At 36.9% G+C, this 25478-nt stretch overlaps 1 protein-coding gene across 3 annotated transcripts in view; it reads right to left on the reverse strand.

Moving 5' to 3' along the window:
• The window catches only part of MACROD2 (mono-ADP ribosylhydrolase 2), a 1912358-nt gene that overhangs the window by 792250 nt on the left and 1094630 nt on the right, over positions 1–25478 (reverse strand). For all 3 annotated transcript variants that reach the window (XM_040637968.1, XM_040637967.1, XM_040637966.1), the window contains exon 6: positions 1076–1197. In XM_040637968.1, coding sequence (XP_040493902.1) covers positions 1076–1197 — 122 coding nt within the window. The remainder of the gene's footprint in view (positions 1–1075; positions 1198–25478) is intronic.

Consider the following 25478-nt stretch of genomic DNA (forward strand, 5'->3'; position numbering starts at 1 on the left):
TATTTTGCTGTAAAGAACAAAATCAGCCCACTGGTTTAATAGTTTGCTTTGCTCCATTCTCTTTGAACTTCAGCTTTCTCCTCTAAGACAGAGGGGTCCTACTGATTCATTTTTAAAGAAAAAAATTTAAATCAAAGAGTAAAATGAAGTATTCAGCTCTGTTAATAATTATGCAAAGATTTAAAAGATTGTATAATTAGCTTGCAAAAAGAGTGTTGTTATTTTAAGCAAACTCACCAATATACATGGAAAAAGGCATTTCACAATTATAATCATGCATGAAAAGTCCAGCAACTAACCAGGGTTATCTAAATGTGTCTGACTCTCAGTGCTCCTTCATGCAAATAATAAAACCTTCACTTCTGTGACCTCCTAAGCAATGCTGATCCATTCAGCCTGCTAAGAAGTCAAGGGTTTAACTATCTTCCTGCCCCACAATTGCACCAAGGTTATAATCTACATGAAAAGATCCCAGGGATTCTGCCTAAATTAACTTACTTTTGGGTATTTACACTTTCACTTTTCTCATACTTTTATTTTCCTGGTGTAATTGAGATGTAATAAACGTAGGACATGTTGCAAAAGAAAAGCAGGTGAATAAATACTCGCAAATCCAGCTCAAAGAGACTCCTTTCATCCCAGCCTACTGGCAAGGAAGTAGATTAGATCCACATTTTTTGAACTCTCTCTGTCTAAACTGATAAAACTTAGAAGGCATGTGGCATACCCAGCTGCAGACTTAGTTTAAGAAGACCCAAATAGATTAAAAAGGCAGCAACTTTTCAGTTAAAATGCGCAGATGCACACTTTCTCTGAAAGCTGATGGCACTATGGATGGAAGAAAGGAGATAGGACCGCTCCGGTTGTACAATTCCAGTTTGAAATTCCAGAACATCACAATTAAGCAAATCCTTAGGGCATACAAAAGGGCGGAGTCATGATCACCAGAAGCACAGCAGTTACTGAGAATCTCGACCTTAGTTTTCCGAATTACCTACCCTCATTTTGGATGAGATTGTTTTCCCAAACACAAAGGCTGAAAAGAATGAGAAATAAGAAACATGAAAGTACTTACGACTGATCGGATGTTATTTTCTTTCATCAGCTTCAGAGATGATTTATAGCAATTTGCAAGGTCATCCTTGTGGGAACCGTTAATATGGCCTCTGGCTATTGGTCCTACAGTATGGATGACATCTGCACATGCAAAAGGAGGGAGAAAGAACGTAAGCAAGGTATTTTTCACTTTTCACATAATTGGTGCTTTATTTATTGCAGGTATTTGTGTTGGAGCCTGGAGACGAGCAAGCTAAGAATTATTGATGACGCAAATGCTTCTCTAGTAAAAGATTTTATATAGCACAGCCTCTTAAAGTGCGCAGTTGCCCAGGAAGGTGATAATTGGGAAAGGGCATCCCCTACCAGTAAATTATTTCATTGTTATCGGTCAGATCCAAGCGAGACAGATTATAATACAAGAGGTGAATAATTGGCACCCTGGCAAAAGACACATCCTTAGTGGGAAATAACCTGAGAAATAACTGCCTGCAAAATGAGCGTTCTGAATTGACATGGAAAAGACGAACCAATGTTTCACATCACTTTACTTATAAATAAGACAATAGTTTCAGGCATTGTACACAATAAAAAAGGATAAATTTCTGAAAATGTGCCAAGATAATTTGTAACAATCAGTAATAACCCTAAAAGGAATAACTTTAAAACATCTCTACCAATTTTAAAGTGCGGCCTACCAATCTTCACATATATGAGGTATGCGAGGCATAATAGTCCCTATTAATTACCTAGCTTCTATTGTTTACTAGATTAAAACTTTCAAAAGGCAATCTATACTTTCAGCCTCTATATTTAAAACAAGGAATTAGGTTTTTTTGCACATAAAACCAGTCATTGTTGTATTTTTTTAATACCTACACACACATAAACGTTTGCGTTTAGGAACATAATGAAATAGAACTGTTCTAGTTTTAAAGTCAATAAGGATCATAGGAAAGAACTCAAATTATAATCCAAATTACTTGAATGCCTTATAACATCTGTTTTCCAGAAAGTCTTATCTGTTAATCTGGCTTATTTGCCCATCTCACTGATGTAAGTAACAGCAACTAATCAAGTTTGATCAGAAAGACAAATTTGGTTTAATATTATTGGGATATTATAATGAAACGAAATTATTTGCTTTGGCTAATCAGTACCACTTCATTTCAACAACAATGACAAGAGAAGAACACATCACAAAAGTGAGACCACGGAACAGTCTTAAATTGCACAGGAAATTTAAATAGCAGAAAATAAGTCACTACGGGTAAAATCTTTGCTTTTGCCTGTGAAATACTGAGGGTATTATTTGATGTTTGAGAAAATCCCCAACATGTTGATTTCAACTTTTAACTCTGAAACAGTATTAAAACCCTTGTCAGATAATATTAAAGATGATATCTTGTAATCAAAATAGGCAGAAATGTCACCAGTGACTTCATGAAGATGTTCTCGTGCAGGTAAACCTGGCTTTAAAGTGAGAACCACAATAACATAGGAGAGGACAAAGGGAGACTAGGTTATACTTAGCAAAAACAAAACAAAACAAAACAAAAACAGTACACAGTGATACTATTTTTTTTATAATAGAGTAACACATAAGTGCCGTTATCTATTGAAGCAATACAAGTCCTCTATCAGATGTAGTGAACTTTTGTATGAATATTTCACATTAGCTTCCATTTTGAAGCAAATGCTAGAATACGTGGAAAGGAAGGTTGTACTTAGCTTACTTCATTTTCCCCTTGGTGACTGCTTGTCTGTGCCCAGCTATGATATTCTAAATCCCCCGATGAATCCAAAGGGAGAGAAGCTGTAGAGTAACAACCCAGGATTCTAGAGGACAGCATTTCCCAAAAATGGGTACAGTAGGATGTAGGTTTAAAGGTCAATTACATTTGGGAGTCACAGGGTGAAATTAAGTCAAAACAGCTACCTCAGTGCAGAACTTTCAGGACATTTAGTAAGCAACAATGGATTATGAGTCTCAACAAGAGGGGATATAGAATGGAATACATTTGACTATTGAGAACTACGTTTTACAGAGTACTTCAAGGGACTAAATTTCCACAAATTTGCCTTTGGGAAATATTATGCCAGGACAACCCTGGCACCCTCACTGCCATTGTTGAAGGACAAATCCATGGGTTTTGCTTTGTTTTTCCCCTTCTTCCCAACTGCCTCTGTACATCAAATACTTAATACATAAAGATGCAACAAGGTACATGATGTTGGATTCCTTATATTATGGATGGAGAAGGTCAAGAATAAGTGCCTCTTTGTATTGCATGGTGCACTGGGTGTTATACACAACTAATGAATCATCGAGCCTTACATCGGAAACCGGGGATGTACTGTATGGTGACTAACATAATATAATAAAAAATCATTAAAAAAAAAAAGAATAAGTGCCTCTTATCTGGGGTCATAAAGATGTTTCTACTTGAGCCACGTAAACACAGGGCTTAGGGGCATTAATGGGAAGGGGAAAGAGAGAGAGAGAGAGACCATAAAAGGAGAAAATAATGACATTTAAAAAATCCCTTTTCTTTTCTTTTCTTTTCCCTGTAGACATCATTGCCCACATAACTTAAATGGAATTTATGAAAAATTATTCCTTACATTTCTTCAGTTCTCCATTTAATTTAAAAGTCTGAGGACAAACAGCCAATCAATGAGCCTTCTCTTCAACATCAAAATATTGATCTTTATATTTTATGCTCTACATTAAGCTTACAACATCCAAGATCAAGTGCTATTATCGACCAACACGATGACCTCTCAGATCCACAAAGCTGAAGGTGAATCAATGTGAGGCCCAAAGTAAATTCCCTTTATTATTTTAATTGTTCACAGCACTTAGGAGTGATTCGTCCACACTGACGAGTTCCTCTTTTCCTGTTACAAAACTCAGTCGGGAGGTCTGCCTTCCAATTCCAGCTCCAGCCCTGACTTGCCAAGTGCCCCAGATGAAGCCATCCTTTCACTAGTCCCTGCCTTGGTTTCCTTACCCGTGAAACAAATCAGCTGCTTGGATGATCTCTGTGGTTTATTCTGTGATGTCTGGCAACATTAACATTTACCTTTGTTATCAGAGACAAATGGAGTACAAACCGATGCGTGGGCAGTTACAAGAGACCTAAAACAAGTGGCTTGCAAGCTTTGTGAGTATTAAGGTTCCTTTCTTAATATCAAAAATATCATAGACTACCCTTTCACAATAGTAGTTTCAAAATCCATTGATTGAGAACAAGTTCAAGACAAACAGCTATTACAACATCAATGATGCTTTGCACTAATTTACATTTTATTGAACACAATAGCATCTTAATAGTGGATACATGTCTGTGAGATATATGCATTCAATCCATAGATAATGCTTTCACTTGCACATGAATTTGTGGATCCTTTGGTATAAATAAGATAACGTAAACAGAAATGTCTAATTTGATTTCTGGTGCACACGGAGGCTCGATTACCATTACCACCAGCAGCAGCAACATCCAAGACACTTTATACACATAGGCAGAAATGACAGTCATCATCTCTGCTCTGATGTGGAAAATATGCCACACTTTAAGTCCTCAGGTCTGATTAAAAGTCAGAAGTCCCAGATCCGTCACTAATCAGCTGTGTGACTTTGGACAAGTCACTCTCCTCTTTGGGTTTCCCTTTCCAAGCTAAAAGAGGAGTTGAATAAGATGGCCACTAAGATTCTTTGCTGTTCCTGAATGCAATTCCTCTCCTGTTTGCCTATTAAGAATTGCTCTATAGATTCTTAGTAGTCTAATTCATTCTTGTCCAGATAACTGAGCACTAGTCATGGTTCAAGTTTCTCAAACATGCTTATAAAAATAAAGTGCAAATTGGTCCCATCCCCAGAGACAGTGTTTTAAGTACCTATCAAAATTATAAATGTAGACTCCTCTTGATCTAATAGTTGTATTTCTAGGAATGTATCCCTGATAATATGCTTACTCATATGCAAGATGGCATTTACACAGGTCATTCACTGTAACACTGTATCTAATAGGCAAAGACTGGGAACAACCTAAATGTCCATCAGTAAGGACTAGTAAAAGAATTGTGCATTTATACAATGAAATATTGTATTTCTGTAAAAAGAGCAAAGATGGTGTTTACACGTGCATATGGGAAGATATCCAAGATACATTACTAAGTAAAAAAGAAATGCAGAGAGGTATAATTAGTATGTTACCATTAGTATAAAAATCCACCACAGGTGAAGGAAAGAATACATGTTTATTTTAGCTAATACCTGCATAAAACGTCTCTGGAAGCAGTAACAAGCAATTAATCACAGTGCTTCCCTACTAGGGTTGTGATAGAAACTGCAAAAATGGAGGCATATACAGGAAGGAGACTTTTCAGTGTTTGCCTGTTATATTTTTTTATGTTCAAATTATATGAATACGTTATCTACTCAACAACTAAATAAAGCATTAAAACAAAGGGTATATGGTTTATTAAACCACGATCCTGGATCCCATCTACCATATCCCTACAAAGACTGTTACTATGCTTTATAAAGATGACCTTCCATCACTGCAAAAATGAAAATATTCTTGAAAAAGATATAATTCCAAGGGATTTAACAGAATGACTCCACTAGGTACATCTTTCCTTATTTTGCTACTCTCAATAACCTCTTTATGTAAAGTAATTATTTTCAGATAAAAGTAGGTTTAAATGGTGGACGAAAGGGCATTTTTTTCTTATATGTTAAATATCTATCTTGAAACTTTCGCTACAATTTTAATATGCAAATTGAATCCTAGATACTTTATAGTGGAAATGTAGTATGAGAATATACATCTTAGATACCTCAGTAACCAAAGAATTTTGAATAATAGTTAAGAATTTTTAGAAATGAAAAGGACAATATAGAAAATTTAATCTATTTTCCCTTGTTCAAGGGAACCAGGGAGGGAGAATAAAATGTCCAAAGTCACACATCAACGTAGGGAGATATGTATCACAATGACAATGTGATTATGGATAAAGTTTTCCTAAGGTGACTGTTTATTGAAGGAAATGACATACATCTGTATATACAAAATTTGGCATGTTTATCATGAATCCCATTACTTTAACCTCATAGTTTATACACACACAGATTCTGGTTAGCTATCGGTGTGGATAAAAACAAAAACAAACCCCCCTAAAACAACAAAACAAAAATAAACAAAAACTACCCCAAAACATGGTGGCTTAAGAGTATAACAACCATTTCATTATTTCTTATGGTTTCTCTGGGTGAGAAATTCTGAAAGGGCTCAGCTAGGGGATCTGGTGTAGAGTCTCTCACATGGTTGCAGTCAGCCCATGGCTGGCAATGGAACAGTGAGGGCTATATAGCAGCTAAGACCTGGACTGGCATCTCTCCCTCTTCATATAGTCTCAGGTACTCTCCATATGGACTAGTTCGAGTTTCCTCACAACATGGAGGTCTCAGAATAGTCAGACTGCCCACATGACAGCTCAGGGCTCCAAAAGCAAGTGTACCAGAGGTAGAAGTTATGTGACACTTATAACCCAACCTTGGGAGTCGCATAGTATCACTACCACCATCTCTATTGGTTGTAACCATCACACAATCCCACCCATTTCAAGTGGAGACACATAGACCCCACCTCTTGATGGTAGGAGTAGCAATGAATTTAGGAACGTATTTTAAAATGGCCACATCTCAGGACCTCTCAGCATTTGGACTTTATTTTGGTTAGCATGTCTTTTAATTAAAAAGTCTTACGGTAGATCTATTAGAAACCACATAAAAAGCCAATAGGATTAAATCTATTTCCACGTAGCCATTATAGAAAACAGTGTAGAGATTCCTCAAAAAATTAAAACTGGAACTACCATAAGATCCAGCAATTCCACTACTTAGTATTTAGCTGAAGGAAATGAAAACATGAAATGAAAAAGATATCTATACCCCACGTTCAGGCAGCATTCTTTTTTTTTTTTTTTTATAATGATTTTTTATTATATTATGTTAGTCACCATACAGTACATCCCCGGTTTTCGATGTAAGGCTCGATGATTCATTAGTTGTGTATAACACCCAGTGCACCATGCAATATGTGCCCTCCTTACTACCCATCACCAGTCTATCCCATTCCCCCACCCCCCTCCCCTCTGTAGCCCTCAGTTTGTTTCTCATAGTCCATAGTCTCTCATGTTTCATTCCCCCTTCTGATTACCCCCCCTTTCTTTATCCCTTTCTTCCCCTACTGATCATTCTAGTTCTTATGTTCCATAGATGAGAGAAATCATATGATAGTTGTCTTTCTCTGCTTGACTTATTTCACTAAGCATTATCTCCTCCAGTTCAGGCAGCATTCTTGACAATAGCCAAAACATGGAAACAATCTCAGTGTCCACCAATGGATGAATGGATAAAGAAAATGTGGTGTGTATATGCATAGTGGAATATTACTCAGCCATAAAAAAGAAAAAGTCCTGCCATTTTTGACAACATGGGTGGACCTTGAGAGCCTTATGCTAAGTGAAATAGGTCAGACAGAGAAAGGCAAACACTGTCGTTTCACTTTTATGTGGAATCTGAAACAACAAAAACAGTAATAAAAACCCAAGCTCTTGATACAAAGAACATATTGGTGGTTGCCAGAGGTAGAGTTGCAGGGTGGGGTGGCAGAATTGGATGAAGGGGTCAAAAGGTACAATTTCCAGTCATAAAATAAATAAGGCCTGGGGATGTAATGTACAGCATGGTGTTTATAATGCTGTTGTTTATAAGGCTGTTGTAGTTTATAATACTATATTGCATATTCAAAAATAGCTAAGAGAGTAAATCTTGAAAGTTTTCATCATAATAAAAAAATCTATTTCCAGTGTTTTCTCAGACATATTATCTTAATAAGTCAACTGCTGATTTAATAAAAATCAGAGCTAAAGACAGGTTGAATTAATACATTTATTAATTGCAAATACAATCTAATTTGGAGATCACCGTGAAATTGTAGCTCCTATATAGAACTGCCTGGCCCATCACTAGTTTTGTTACTTCTTCTAAACACAAATCTGGCAGGAAGCTGGGGGCAAAGGAAAGAGTAGGGATGGCTGTTATAGAATTAGCATCATATCTCCCCGTGAGCAATAAAAGTAATGCTATTTCCCTGAAATGCCCAGCTTCTCATTCAAGAAAGGAAAGGCAGCCTTCATACATTTGAGGCCCTCTCTTATACAAGTGAAGAAAGCCGAGAAAACAGCCATGCAATTTGTACATTTAATCAACATTTCAAATGCAAGCCCTTGAAGAGGTATGGAAAATGAGATGGCAGGCCCTTTTGTGCTCTATCACACGAAAGTGTGGCAAGATAAATGAAAGCTGTTTTTGCTCATCTATTTCAGAAATCAATCAGTCTATAAATCCTCTTTTGTTTTGAAGCTAAAATCAGCACCTTGCATTCCCCCACCTCATTTTATCCTGGGAAATTAGTCTGAACTATATAGAGAAGGGGAGTAGGATAGGTTTTCTTTGAGGGGGGTGCAGGGGAGAGCATGCTTTCATTTCCAAAAGTGTAAATTGAAAAATGTGTGATTGGAATGCCAAATAAGTATTGAAAGCAGGAGAATTATTTACAAAGATTCAATCAGACTTATCCTTGGGGGGAAAAAAAAAGAAAGAAAGAAAAAAAATCAGCAAAAACATTCTGTGAAAAAATATTAGCATAATGAATTTTAAAACAAATGAGAGAGCACATATAGGTTGCTCTCATCGTTTTCCATTTGAGAAGCGACTGTGCTACATTCAAACTGTTAATGAACAGTCAGACCAGTGTAGAATCAATTACATGTTGCTTTCATTCACTCCACTCTTGTATTCATAAGCATAATCGGTCCATCTAACAGGCTGCATAATGATGCAGTGCCCCGTCAATCATATTCAAATTGCATGAATTTTAAGGAGAAAACCAATGCGCAGAATTAAATTGATTTTCTTTTCTAAAGATACAACCACATATCCAAGCACTAAAGGTACTATTTGTAAATCTTATTGGCCAATTTATATGATAAGCACCACCAGTCTATGACCTGAAACAGCACACTTGAAGTTCAGTAAACAGGAAATTGAATTACCACCTGATAGCATTACAAAGTAAATGCTGCCTTTTCTTTCCATATAGGTCAATGTTTTCATATACACATTTTCAAAGCTTGTTTTTGTTATATTTCAAGAAACAATCAATTGTCCATAAGATGTTCCTTTTCAATCTGCAGCAGACATCAGTTAGAATGTACTTCAACCATTGCCCTGCAGGTTTCTAAGTTTGGATGATTTTCTCACACACTTCTCAGTTGCATGATGGGTTTCTTTCTATATCCAGAAAGACTACAGTCATCCAGCTCTTTGCATGAGTTTGGGACAAACTATCACTTACAGTGTTATTTTCTAGCCCATTCTCCTTTGACTCTGTGAGTTAACCGTGTCTTTCCACTGTTTTTTGTGATAAAGAGCTTCGGTTTACCTCTCTTAGCCTCCTTGGGAGCTATGGTTCCCTAAATAAGATGTCTGTGTCTAAGAGTAAATACTGAGTAGCTAAACAACTTTTGCATTTTGCAGCTGATAAAGGCATATAAAATGCACTGTCAAAGCTTGAATGGATACACCCAGCTCAGGTTGAAGTTTGATCCCATTTTTACATGACAATCTGATGATGTTGCCATGTTTTAGACATTGTGCGCTGATAATATGTTTCATGCTTCATTGACTTTAAAGTTGTGAGGTTTTAAACTTAAATTATGAGGTTTAAATTATCAAATATTATTTGAGGAATTTCTACCAAAATGTTACCCTCTATATTAAAAAAGAGAGAGAGAGAGAGAGAGAGAGAGAGAAAGGGAGAGAAAGAAAGAAGGAAGAGGCAAAGCCTATCTTTAATAGTTTATTAGTTCTCCCTCTATTGCTGAAAATCTGTTTAAGGGTGATATTGCTGATGAGACAGTCTCCTGTTTCAACTGGATCCCTTTATATAATGGTCCATTTTCAATAACAGGGATTGAAATTTGTGTAAAAGGGATATCCTGTGGTCAGCCATTTATAGAATCTTAGGGATTCCACAGGGTATTGGGGGCATCTGCATTACAATAGTGTTATTTCCAACAGAGAGGGGATTCAGAAAGACTGTGGGAAGATGAATTATCTGCAAAATTCCAACATTTCACATCATTTTAGAATGAACCAAAAGAGAACACATCTTAGAAGGAAATGAGTCAAATACATGGCATTTCTAATGCTTCAGTAGCAGGGGTGAGAGGAGGTGGAGGTCCAGAGAGACAATATGACTTTTTCAAGGAAGATAATAATTAGGTCTTTGTTCCGGTTCAAGGGATGGGCAGCAATCTGCAGACTTTTCAGACAGATGCAAATCCAGCACTTTATTAAGATTCAAGGGGAAAGTAGAGTTTAAGAATCCTACTTAGTGGGTAAAAATAAGTGAATGCTAGTCATCACTACCCCTCCTCCCCCGCAGTAAGGGTAATTCAACAAATGCAGATTCTAGGCTAGGACTAAGTGTGCAGGGGTGGTCATTGCCAGAACACAAAGGCTGATGCTGTATTGCATGTGCTTTCTTGTCATCAGCCTTCCTTTATAGCTCCCTTACCAACACGAGTATGGGCAAGAAAGGCTCTTCTATGATAATTCACTCAGTCATTAATTTTGTCGTTTATTCAATAAATATTCATTGAGAATCCACTGTGTGCCAGGTACATAGGGCAATTGCCCCAATTCACTTGCACAAAACAGGTCTTGTGCTTTTCTGACTCCAGACTTCTCCTGGTGTCAAGAGAGGCCCCCATCTTTGCCTTTCAAAATCCTTTCCATTCCATAAAACCCAAGGAGAATTTATCTTCACTTTCAGTGATCCATGAGTACTACTACATGAACTAATTCTGAACTCATTTCTCCTCTGTGGTCTCCAATATCACTTATGTTTGACCATTTATATGACTTTTAACATCAATACTTCTGTACATACAACTAATAAAATTCCATCAGTCAGAGCTCTCTAATAACACAATATTCTGCCTGAGGAGGCAAGGCATTTCCTGTCACTGGAGACAATCAACTATGAATATACGCACTCCCAGATTCTTTCTAATTCTGGGATGCTGTGATTCTGTGTTTCCTGTCTTGATGTAGAGACTCCCTGCTTCCACTGCAGGGAACATGACAAATCTATGTTTGAGTTTCCCAGAAAGCCAAAAACTCTATGGGAACAGTTGTTTAATGGATAATTAGTGAATTTGTGGGTGATTAAATAAAAGTTGGCCTGATATAATCAATCTAATCAGAGATGATATATTGGACTAGGGAAAACAATGAGGTAGAATGGCCAGTCTAGACTGGGAAAACAATGGAATGTAGTTTAACTGGCTCATATCATTCAACATACATTTTTATGGAACCGAGAATCTATTTCTTCACAGAAAGACTCAGCATAGCCTGATCAAAAATTTCCTAATAAGTATACAACAGATGAAAAAAAAAAAAAAGACTCTAATGCCATCACACTCCAACAAGATTCTTTCCAAAGACTACCCATAGGGAGGGGGGAAAAAGTATGGTGACTCCTTTGCCTTTTTTTTTGCAAGAGATAATTAAATAATGCATTTTTTAAATGTGTCATTTCCCTCATCTGCATATAGCTCATTTTAGAATAAATCTGCTTTGTTCTAGAGATTGGTTTTGGCTCTCAAATGACAAAATGGAAAAAGATTCTCTACATATCTTCTCAAAACTTAATGGAATCACTGTTCACATTTCTTTAAAAAGTGACATCTGGGTATAATGAACCTACCTCTCCATCAAAATAAACCAAGCTTAGTTTCTCTCACAGAGCAGTACATTCATAAGACCACACTAGACTATAGGTATTCTGTACATTTACACCTGTACTCTCATTCCGGTTCTATTCTCATGGTATACACATCCACACCAGCTTCTACGCCTAATTTTCTAAAGAAACACTTTTATTTAGTAAAGACAATGAGAAGGACAGAATATTTTAAGAATTAGTTTAACATAGATTCTAAAGGAAAGAATAAGTGGAAATTTCTATACTGTGAAGCCACATTTTTCATGAGTTCACTTAAACATAGTCAACAATATGAAAAAGGGGTAAGGGAGGGTAAGATCTCTCTCTCTCAGAGATGGTTGGCTCATTGGGCAAGATAGGAGCTGTTTTCAAACTTTTTGATTCAAGACCTCTTTACGCTCTTAAAATTAACTGAAGACCAAAAGAGCTTTTGTTTCAGTGGGTATATACATCACACAAGAAAAGAGAAGCACAGATGCCATTAACTATCAGGAAAATGATGTCATCACATGTCACGTAGCCTCTGGAAAGCTGCATTGTACACTCAAGAGATAAAGAGAGTAAGAAATGTAAATAACCTCGAAGTATAATATGAACGTGGTATTGACCACGAATCCCCTGAAAGAGGGGTCCCCAGACCATCCTTTCAGAACTGCTTAGAGCTTCCTGCTGTACAGATCTAGTAATTAAATATAACTATTTCCTTTTCTAATGCAAAATGGACACCTCTAACTACTTTATCTGGTCCTCAACTCTGAAGAAACAGTGATCTCTCTTAACTGTACAGGGAAAACCAGATGCACAGGACTTGTTAAGAAATGGTATGTCTCTGCTGCAACTTTATGTGAGTTACGGAATTTTTAAAAGAGTAATCTTAACTAAACACAATTTGTTTCTTTTTGGTTAATCTTTAGTATCTAGACTGGTATCTGTTTCCTCTTCTGTGAAATGGTGATCGGGTCACTTCTGTTCACCAAATTGTTGAGAATGGAGAAATGCTTCTTAAATAAGCAGCTTGCAAGGACCCAAGGAAGAAAAGCTAAGATTAACTGATTCTAGTAGAAAAGAAAATGGTGAGAACAGCCTTTTAAGCAAGAATTGTTTTTTTTTAAAGATTTTATTTATTTATTTGACAGAGAGAGACAGCCAGCAAGAGAGGGAACACAAGCAGGGGCAGCGGGAGAGGAAGAAGCAGGCTCCCAGTGGAAGAGCCTGAGGTGGGGCTCAATCCCAGAACTCTGGGATCACGCCCTGAGCTGAAGGCAGATGCTTAACGACTGAGCCACCCAGGTGCCCCTAAGCAAGAATTCTACAAGACATCACAGGATAAAGAAAAGAGGGATGCTTCAGGATCGTGAATTCCCAAGGGAAATCATGACAATGGTCTTACTTCCTCACACTCCTTTGCGGAATGCGTTGTAGACTTCTAAAGGAAAGGAGAAAAGGTAACATTAAATCAGGCTGGTGGGAAGGAAACGGGAGGTAGATAGTCAAGAAACATCAAGGTAAACTGGCAGAGTTTAATGATGGTTTCAAGATGGGCGGGAGAAAAGTGAGAGGGCAGTCAGAATGTATTCAAAGTACCTTCATCCTGCGTGACTGAGGGGCTGACAGAAATGGGAAAATCAGAACAGTAACCGAGGCCTGAATTATTGTGGTGTTCGTCAAGCCTCCTGAAAATCTATCCTTAACATAAAAATCAAGTGCAGAGTAGGGTCAAAAAGTAGAGGAGGATTAGTAAGAGAAACAAAAATTGTACAGTTGAAGATGATGAATTTTCCTGTGTCAAGGCAGCCTTTTTTTTTTTTTTTTTTTTTTAAACTTTTTTTCTTCCTTGCCTACTTTGGGCCTGGCACGGAATCACTGAGGGGAAGAGAATATATCACTGAGCCCTTCAAACATGATTCATGTGAGACTCCGATTTAAAGAGGTCCACATGTGTCTCTGTAAGATTATTTGGTGGAAACCACTACGGTAAAACCACGCAAAACAAAACAAAACAAAACAGCAACAAAATCAAGAGAACTTTTCATAGTCATTCAGCTGACAAGAATGAAATGTTTGCCTGGAAGCTTTGATAATTAAGTAAGACTATGAGATTTTTAGAAGACAGAAATAGAAACAGCTGGTGACCGATTCTCTAGAAATACACTATTATGTAGCCCAATAAGTAAAAATTCCACTTTTTATTCAGAAATGGGGTGCTGTTGAGATAAGATAATTTGGCTGAGGAGGTACTATGCTGAGAGAAACAGCAAGATGGGCAGGCTGGTATGAGTAGAAAAGTAATTATATTATAGAGACGTGTCTAGAGATATCAAAAAAGGATGGTCCCTGTGTAATTATAATTAGACTGGATGATATCAGGAAAGAACAAGAAAACAAGTCTTCACATCCCAATGGAAAACCCCACTCACCAAATAGGTGAACTTGGGCAAATTACTTTTCCTCTTCTGCAAAAACAATTATATTTACTTCTCAAGTTTGATATGGGGTATAAACTATGTATTATATGTGAAAACATCAGGCATAGTACCTGGCATGTAGTAGGTTATAAACTCTGACTTGACTGATTTGTATTCGTACATAATTGTATTCACAGTGTACATAAATGGGATAACTGGAAGTTCTTCCCTATCTAGTCAGTATTTCATCATTATATTCTCAAAATCCATAACCATTCATATTAACCAATTCCATCAGAATTTATATTTTACTGGCTTCTTTACTTCCACTATTAGTTGGATCCCTGATCTTCTCTTTCTTGAACTGTTTTTTTTTTTTTTTTCCTTTTTTTCTTTTCACAGTGTATCCTTGAGTAAGTCTTTCAGAGATAGTCTGTAGCTGGGCATTTTCTACGGCACTGGATTTGCAAATGCTTTTCATTTGTTTTGATTTCTGAATGTTAGTTTCCTGGCATATATGATTCTAGGTTTCAATTAATTTTTCTCTCAGAATTTTGAAGATTTTGCTTCATTTACTTCTTTCATGAGAAAAGCCAGTTTGATTTTTTTATACCTCCATAAGTAAGCTGGATTTCTTTTCCTCTCCAGAAGTTTTAGGAACCTCCTATTTATTCTTGGAATTCTGAATTCTGTTTAGCTTCTTTCAATACAGGAATTCTTTTCCCTTTTAGTTATGAAGTTACAACTATTCTTTCATATTATACATTCTTTCTAGAATTCTTAACAGATGGGTTGTATATGTCTCAAATGTCTTCACATTCTCTCAAATATTTCATCTACTGCACATTCTAGAGTATTTCTTCAACTTATTTTCTGGATCGGTAAGCTAGTTTTCAGCTGTTTTCTTTCCAATAGGTGTCCCTTTGCTTGAAACTTTTGTTCTCTGATGGGAACACCTTTTTCTAACTTCTACATGTATCATATGTAATTCTATTCTCTATCAGCTTTTTTACTGGATATAAATTCTTTTTTTGTCCAGGCTAAGATTTAGTAATAGCTAGCTCTTTGTGGATTTGAATTGACTTAATGTACAACTTCACACTTTCTTCATGATATCTCTACATCCCATACAAATTATATGCATTTTCATCACATTTTTATTTCTAATGAGGATAATCAATCCCTTGTCAGGATTGATTAGGTATCTCTAATAAGAAAAAATAAATAAAACTAAGAAATAAACAAACAAAAAATATTAGTAATGTAATTGTTGACTGAATTATGCATTTAGACATTTTAACAAGGAATGTATTCCTCACGTAGCTAACAACTAATTATAGAAATTGCTAAGAATTCAGCTTTTTTAATGTTAAAAAGTATGATTTTATATTTCTAACATGATAAAGCAGCAAATGCTATGCTACCAAGTTGAAAATACACACACACACAAATACACAGGAAAAAAAAAAAAGGAATATATTCAGTATTTTCATGACTGAAGACATATCCATTCACATCATTCTAGCTATTTCATAGTGTTTCTTTTAGAGTTGATGAGAACATTGTTCCAAGCCAGACCCATTTTAGACCATATTTTTTGTGAATATTATACATTTTAAATAAAAATGGATTATACATTTATCAGAAAAAGAATAATTCAAATTTGAAATGTTGTTTTCAGATACTCAATTATTACATATTAATTACAAACCCCATTTCAACTGCTCATTCTAAAAGGGATATTTATTTTTACCCTAAACATTAGATTTCTAAGCCTTATTACAATCTTAGCTGTCCGGAGATGTTTAAAGCAGAAACACAACAAGCAGCTGAGTTATTTTCCAAAATACCCTTACTGTGCAGCATTTTGAATACACAAAAGGCAATGTCAATAATATATTTGGATAGAATTTTAAGTTTTACTGCTTATTTCATTATGAAAGATTAATATCTTAGTTCTCTCTAGTATAGAAAAAGACCTGCAAGAGTGTGTTTGACACTATTGTACGATAAAAACCCTAAAGGATAAAGAACAACAAAATTAACCTTTCTAATGGAATTATTACTGACAATTTTATTGATAGCACAATATAAAAGTTTCAATAGGATTAAACCAAATGCATTCTGTTATTTCTTGTCTTTTAATATTCTTATTAAATGGAGGGGAAAAAGTCACAAAAGATATATAAAGACAACAATTTATAGAATTTCATGAAGACAACATCGGTCCCTTTTGAAATGTATATTCTGGGCCTAAGAATCTATCCATTGCCTAGGAATCTATGAGATGTTCTCACAACCATCACTTAGATTCTAGTGAAATGCAGTTGCAGGAAGCATATGGTGGCATTCCTCTCACTGGCTCCAGTCACCACTGTCCTGAACACAACTAGAGAACAATGAAGCCATATTTGGTCCTGGCCAGGGAGCTGGAGAAAGCACAAAGATCAAAGGAGAAATAAAAGCTTTTTCTTGTCATTAGAAAGGAAAATTCCCCTTGGAGTTTTCTTATGTTAGAAGAACATCCTCCTTTCCAGCACATGGTGGATTATACTTGTAGGTTGTCACAAACCTGACTTTATCACATCAGTCCAGTGAAAGTTCTATGGGTCTACCAGATGTACAGACCCTCTTCCAAACTACTTACTTTTACTGATATCTTCCTCATTATTCTCTGTGACATGCTTTTGCCAACTTGTATGAATGCCTTCACTCAAGGAACAAGTCTTAGCACAAAAAGAGCCAACACCCTACTTAATACCACATCCCAGTTCCTCCCATGCCAAAACACTGGCCCTCCTTCACTTTCATGGACTTGGTTTACCATGAATTTTCCTACCCTGTGTGAACTCTGTCTGTATTAGAACTCTTGACTGGAAGAGAAGAGGCCTCTGAAGATGATCCCTTTGGCAAGAAGACCTTCCTACAGATATTGCTTTTGGCTACAGCCATGCCCTTGTGTGTACTCACTAAATGCTAAATTTTTGCTACGTCAACAGACCACTCTCTCCTTTGGTACATGCTTAGAAGTTTGGGTCAGTGGTTCTCAAACTTATGAGTACATCAAAATCATCTAGATGGCTTATTAAACCATATGGGTTGTTGGGTCACACTCCCAGAATTTCTGATTCAGTAGGTCTGGGATGGAGTGGGGCTGGGGGCCAAGAGTCTGCATTTCTTTTTTTTTTTTTTTCTTTTTAAAGATTTTATTTATTTATTTGACAGAGAGAGAGAGACAACCAGAGAGAGAGGGAACACAAGCAGGGGGAGTGGGAGAGGAAGAAACAGGCTTCCAGCGGAGGAGCCTGATGTGAGGCTCGATCCCAGAACGCGGGGATCACGCCCTGAGCCGAACGCAGACGCTTAACAACTGACCCACACAGGCGCCCCAAGAATCTGCATTTCTAACAAGTTTCCCGGTGATTCTGATGCTGCTGGTCTAGGAACCCCATGCTGTGAATTACTGGTTTATTCCAAAAGTGGCAGCCTATCGCTCTATCATCAAAATTCTACCCATAACCTGATGCTTCAGTTTTGACTTGGCACCCAAGATTCTGACCTTGATTTTGCCAACTGAATTTGCATATCAACTGCACCCACAGCTATGATTTTTGGCTTATATTGTTCTGTTGACCTGCGTAGGCTCTCCAGGCCTGCCATATTCCTGGCTGTCTGACCCACTGATGACAATCTGTAGTTTCAAATGTTTCCATGCACACAATTCAAAAGAAAAATTGTCTTGTCCAATCTCTATTTTAGTGCTTATAAATCATCACAAAAAGCCACAAAAATAAGCAGAGTTTGCACAAATATTGTAGTAAGAAGAGCTCATTCTTCAATCGCTACCAGAACATTAACGACATTAATTGGGGCCTTCATTGAAATTCTTTAAATTATTAAAAAAGATTAGGGTGCATGTATAGTAATTGTGGGAAGAAAGGAAAAAATGAAGAAAGCATGCTTCAGAATTAGGCCAAGGAACAAGCCAGCCAAACTGAAGAAGAAAAGCTAAGTAGGTAACTTGATTTTGAATAGATTCAAACAGGGGTCAAAAAAGGGTAAGAAATGGCTGAAAGAAAATATACAAATGGCCAATAAGTAAGTACATGAAAAGATGATCAATATTCTTAGTCATTAAAAAAATGTAAATCTAAACTTCATAGCCACTAGTATGGGTATAGTCAAGATAGACAATAACAAGCATTAATGAATCTGTGGAGAAACTGGAATCCTCATACAATAGTGTAGGAATCCTCATACAATAGTAGGAATGTAAATGCCACTTTGGAAAGCAGAGAGTTCCTCAAAATGTTAAATTTAGAATTACCATATGACTTAGCAACTCTGCTCCTGGGTATCTACCCAAAAGAACAGAAAACCTCTGTCCGCACAAAACCTTGTATACAAGTTTCATAGCAGTATTATTTATAATTACCCCAAGTGGAAACAACCCAAATGTTTACCAATTGATAAATGAATAACCAAATGTATACCCTACAAGGAAATATTATTCAGCCATAAAAAGGAATGAAGCATGGCTACATTCTACAACATGGATGAACCTTGAAAACATTATGCTAAATGAAAGAAGCCAGTCACAGAAGGCCACACATTGTATTATTCCATTCATATGAAATATCCAAAACAAGAAAATCCACATAGACTGAAAGTAGATTAGTGGTTGCCAAGGATGGGATAGGGGACAGAATAAAGAATAATTAGTAATAAGTATAGACTTTATTTTTAAGGTGATGAAAAAGTTCTAGAATTAGAAGCGGTAGTGATGATCGTACAACTCTGTGAATATACCAAAATCACGGAATTATGCACTTTAAAAAAACCCACAAAACAAAAAATTAAATTGGAAAAAAATAGTGGTGGGACATGCCAGTAAATTCAGGTATGTGTAGTTAATACATAGACGGTGTTGGCTAAATGGCTCCTTGAGTGGCTAAAACAGTCAATTAATTAATACTATGTCCATGGGGCGCCTGAGTGGCACAGTGGTTAAGCATCTGCCTTTGGCTCAGGGTGTGATCCTGGCGTTATGGGATCGAGCCCCACATCAGGCTCCTCCGCTATGAGCCTGCTTCTTCCTCTCCCACTCCCCCTGCTTGTGTTCCCTCTCTTGCTAGCTGTCTCTATCCTGTTGAATAAATAAATAAAATCTTTAAAAAAAAAATACTATGTCCAGAATATTTTTTTAAAAAACATGAAAGGCGATACTCTAAAATAAGACTAGGAAAATGCAGTATGTTTAAGGGGCGTTTAGAGTGCAACTAGGACAGCTCAGGTAGAATTTTCCAGTAGTGTCCCATAGGACAGACCTTCTGTGACCTAATCTAACAATAACTGAACAAAACACCCTGTAAGGAGAACTACTTGCCCATTCAGAACTACCTATGAATCTAAGGACTGAGAGCCACTTTCACTTTTCACAAAGCCTGCCTGGATATTTCAGCGCCAACTAGTCAATTGTCCAAGCACTTGAAATGTGTATGAAGGCTATAAATAATAAGCAGAGGGAGATAAACTACAGTGATGTTTGGATTCAAGAGATCTGAAGTCTTCCCATGTGGTTCTGCTAGCTGATCACAGGGCCGTCACCAAGAATAGAATTACAAAGACTCACTACATGAAGTATAATGTCTTGTTTTACAAATAAACTGTACGGAGAACTATCTTTTCATGAGAGTACTTGTAGGCAAAAGTTACCAACTTCTTAGGAACTGAAGAAGATCTCTTTCCACATCCTTCCAGGAAGATTTTCAGATCTTGTATGTTTTGGCCCTAGGTTTGTTTGCCCTCATCAGTACGTCAAACTCTGAGGTTTTATGTGTGTTTATACATTTACATGTACAGTGAGCTTCAGGCACAGGCAGGAACAGATAACTCTGTGATGCGTCTTAAGACATGTTGAGAAAGCTCCTGTATCTACTGGTGTGGTGAGGTGAGGGCTTGGGATACATCTCCCTCTCTATCTCTCCATCCACCCTGGGCATAGCCTATGCTACAAAAGGAGAACACTGGACTTCCAGAGACACCAAGACTGTGCAAAGAAAATAACACCTGCTCCTTGCTGAGTGTTTATCATGTGACAACCACAGTTCTAAGTCAAAGTTTACTTAATCTTTTCCTAACATGAGTACTCACCAAGATCCAGTATTAAATACGTGACTACAAAAAGCAAAGATGATCCAGTTCTGAATCAAGATTGAGCAGACAGAATTCCCCCTATTCCTCCTGCTAAGTGCAGCTTAAAATCCTGGACATTGTACATGACACTAATAGAAGAAGACTCTGAAAAGTGAAAAGAAGAAAGCAGGCCTTGGGGCTCAAAGAATGACATGGTGGTGAGTTTGCTGGGTTTTCTTTTTGCCCCATATATTTTGGACTGGGTGCTGGAGAAGCCACAACCCAGAAATACCAAGAAGAGATAAAAACCACAACAACAACAATAAAAAACCCCAGAATAGTCTCCTCTTTCTAGCCAAAAAATCACAAAAGGACAACCTGGTAAGACAGAAAGATAATAACTGCCCTATTCCAACAAGACTCCACAGACAAAACCATGGCTCAATCCTTACCCAGTCAGCAAAGGCCAAATAGGGAGTCTTGATTTCCCCCCTCATCCAGCTATAATGACGTACTCCCCACCTAAGTGGCATCAGAGGATGGTGAGTGGGAAGCCAAGATTTTCATCTGAGGCTGGTAGTAACAAACTCCCTGCTCCCCCCCACCCCCCGCCCCAATGTCAGTGGAAATCATGTGGGGAGCTTTGGTTCTACCTGGAGGCTACCTGGGGAGCCATAACAGAAAAATCCCCTTCTTCCCAACTGGGTGGTATTAGCAGAGGCCCAGCAGGAAGCCTAAAATACCACCTCCACCTGGCAGAAGGAAAGCATCTCTCCCACCCTGGGAGTCATGGATTAATGTAATAGACTTTAGACTGAAGAAAAGTGACAAAAAAGGAGTATATATATACTCTGTGTGGTTCCATTTATAGTAAGAAGAGATAAAATTAACAAATAATGAAAGCAGGCAGACGGTGATCACCTTTGAGAAATGGGATTCACTTTGGGCACAGGTGAAGTTTCTGGCATGATGGAAGTATTCTCCATATTGACTGGTGTGTATACATTGTCAGAACTCAACCAAATTATGTATTTAATACCTTTGCATTTCACTCTATGTAAATTTTATCTCAATTTTAAAAAGTATAATAACACAGTAAGCAACAGTTCCATGTATATCACTGTTCCAGTCTATGATTTTCAAAGCAGAACATAAGTAATGAATATTCATGACTGGTAATTTATTTCCTTATTCATATATAGGTGATATTCCACATTTCACAGGGTAATAGTGCTCTCCTAATTCTTTGTATTTGGAAATGAACATTTGCTCTCCTAATTCTTTGTATTTGGAAATGAACTCATGCACTTAATAAAATATTTATATCTAAACCATATAATTTGAATATTCTTTTTAAAAAAAAAACCAAACATTAGCTCTGCAGAAAAAGGAATTGTTTTATTCTTTTTTTTACAATTATTTATTTATTTATTTGTCAGAGAGAGAGAGGGAGGCAGAGGGAGAAGCTGACAGAGGGAGAAGCTGACTCCGTGCTGAGCAGAGAGCCCGATGCAGGACTCAATCTCAGGACCCTGGGATCATGACCTGAGCCAAAGGCAGATGCTTAACTGACTGAGCCACCCAGGCATCCCAAATTGTTTTACTTGCTTTTCACCACACACATGTACACACAAAGCAAAGAGGTATCTTCTTATTAAAATCATTTCCAGAGGGTTGTTGAAGATAATAATTTATACCTGTTGGGGGACTCTCTTCCTACAAGTTGCTCCATTGACCAGAAAGAACACAAAGGTGACCCATTCCCTGTGGTGGGCTGTGTTACCCAAATATGGCTACAATGATATTTTCCATCCCATGTGGTCTTCTGGATTGTGATCTTGCCACTCCTTCATCAAAAGCTTGAGTACAAATGTCTTCACAATGAAGCCCAGATGGCTGTGGTGACTTGCTTATTGTCAATAAAATGTGTTGAAGTGATGCTCTGGGACAACCAGTGAAAGATGAGAAGTCTTACAGGTTCTGCCTTGATCTCTTGGAATATTTGCTTTCTGGATGTTCCTCTAGGAACTCAGTGCCATGCTGTGAGAATCCAAAGGCACATGTGTAGGCACTCTGATGGTCAGTCCCAGCTGAGCCCATTCTGTGAGTCATCCCATCTCAGTCACCAGACATGTGGATGAAGAAGTCTCCAGATGATCCCAGTCCCCAACCATTCACATCTTTCCCAGTAAGAACACACATATTATCAAGCAGAGATGAGTCATTTGAATTTCTGTCTCATAGAATCTGCAAGCCTAATAAAATAGCTGTTGATTTACTCCACCCAGTTTGGGGATAGTTTGTTACACACTAAGTAAATAACTGAGACACTTTCCTTCAATTTGCTTAATTCTCAGAAAATGAACACGAAGTTGACTCATTCCCTAAAGTGGATCATAATCACTTTTTACTACATTACCCTAATGGGAACAGAAGTTACTGAGGTTCTATATTTTAACTTTTGGGTTGACTTGGAGTTACACTTTAATAATACGATAGTTCTTCTTCCAAAGTTCATCCAAGTCATGCCACGGTATGTGTTGAAAATAACATACAAACTATGGTGGGTGTGTCTCTGTCTTGATGTTTCCCTATACCATCTGGTGATTTTGGTGACATTTTGAGCTTCATCTGTAAAATTGTCATACTAATACTTCATTCACAAGGATCCTAGAAATTTTTAGAAATAATGATTAAAGTACTGAGCTTTACACAGGGTCTAAGTCCCCAGCTTTGAAACCATTATTATTGGATATACTCCCTCACATATACAGAGCATTAGTTTATCTATAGATTGATTAAAGGTTTATGTTCCTTCTCTACACTAAGGCTGTTCTGTTCTTTAGTGCAAATGATAGTGCATTTGACATCTCAGTTCCTGGTGGTCCTTTACTCGTATAATTGGGGCTCCTGGATGATTCCACATGATTATGCAGTGGGAGCTCTTTCTTTTCTGAGCGTTACAACAGCCACTATAGTATAGAAACTCCCTGAGAAATGCCGCCAGGAATTCCCATTAAAAAGTTTAATAAATGTTTTCCAACTAATACATTATGTTCTGAATTTATAGGAACAATCTGAGCAAAAAAGGTCTTGGCAGTTATTTAATGGAATTATTACAAAGGCGAATTCATATGCAGATTATTGGACAGTATTCATTTTATCATACAGGAGGATTTTAAAATTAGTTTCAGAAAAAGGGCACTCCATAATAAACTTTTAATTTCAAGAGTTGCACAAGGTAAGGGCTGAAAATTACAATAGGCCAGGTACCATGTCAGCTCTGATATACTACAACACTTCTTTATGAGCGCATTACAATTCGAAGAGCTAATAATAAAAAGAAGTGATGCTGAGATGATGAATTGATGCTATGCAATTAGACCTATTAGAATTCACAAGAGTCGACAGGCAATAATCAAACCCTTTTCATGCTGCCCATTGCAATTATCTTTGCACTTAAGAATCAACAAAGCACATAATGACTTGCACTCGATTAAGGAATTCATGAGAAATGGAATTTTAATTAGTGTGTAGAAAATTTGGGCCATTTGTTACTTTACAGGACAACAAATTGTGAAAATGAGTCGAGGAGTTAAAAACAGTCAGTGATGATAGATGTTTGCTGATCATGGTGAGGAACTTAGACAATGGAAATTTCCAGTTCCCCACCTCCCCTAAAATTACAATTAACAAAGTGAAACTACTATTGAGGGTGGAATAAGTAGTAAATGGATTGTTGACATCATGGCTGATTGATAAAACAGACATTAAATCCATTCCCAGTCTTGACTTTCTCAAACCATAGTATTTTATATTATTTACTCCCCCCCACACACAAATATTCACTCATACATAATCCATATTAATATCAACAAATATCTATTCATTGCTATCTCTGTGTAGCAAATAAAGTATATGTCCTTAAAAGAAGTTGGATTGTTAATTCAATATGGAATATTTAAAAGTTCAGTGAGTAAAGATGATGCTTAGTCAACTTGCAAATTTTTTTATTAATTATGAAAATCTGTTCTGTAATGGTTGTTTGTTTTTGACAATGTTTATTCATAAAATACATTCACTCTTAATGCACTTGACCTTGGCAAAAAGATTAGTTTAGTACATCTCAGATATAAATAATAGGCTTTGGCATTTAACATATAAGTTAATGGAAATTCATTTTTGTCAAAAATCTCTTGGATTTTGGGTAAAAGGTACCATGTTTATAAATAGATAATGTCAAATACCACTTTGTAATGTAGTCAGTTTAATAACATATTTCTCATGCTCAATTTACCATCTGAAAAGTTAGTCTAAAATACAAAGAGTCAAGGAAACGCCCACAACTACTGTTACACTCTGAATAAATAGAAACAAAATAAGGAGTAAGTACAACAGTCCTTCCCACTCAGTTCATAAAACATACAGGAAAGGAAATCAATACTTACGACAACAAATCATTGAATCAATCCCCAAACAAAGCCAAACTGTCCATGAACAATTCTGAAAGTCATTATCTGCATACTATTAAAAAGTCTTACTTACTTTGTGGTTGAAAACTACGCTGTTCTCAGATGTAAGATCTGAATGTTTAAAATGTACAAAGTATTTGAATAAAGAGCTATCCAATATGGTACCTGAAATTTTAAAATTTTATGACAATTTAAAAATTAAGTATGTTATTACTCTACTGAGAAGTTAAAAATTTCCTCACTTTTGGGGCGCCTGGGTGGCACAGCGGTTAAGCGTCTGCCTTCGGCTCAGGGCGTGATCCTGGCGTTATGGGATCGAGCCCCACATCAGGCTCCTCCGCTATGAGCCTGCTTCTTCCTCTCCCACTCCCCTGCTTGTGTTCCCTCTCTTGCTGGCTGTCTCTATCTCTGTCAAATAAATAAATAAAATCTTAAAAAAATAAAAAAAAAAATAAAAAGAAATGCAGAATCCTAGCCCCACCCCAGCGTTCTAGACCTGGTGAATCAGAATCTGCATTTAGAAAAAAAAAAAAAAAAAA

This window comes from Ursus maritimus, unplaced genomic scaffold, assembly GCF_017311325.1.
Source record: "Ursus maritimus isolate PB19 unplaced genomic scaffold, ASM1731132v1 scaffold_22, whole genome shotgun sequence".
NCBI classification, from domain to species: domain Eukaryota; kingdom Metazoa; phylum Chordata; class Mammalia; order Carnivora; family Ursidae; genus Ursus; species Ursus maritimus.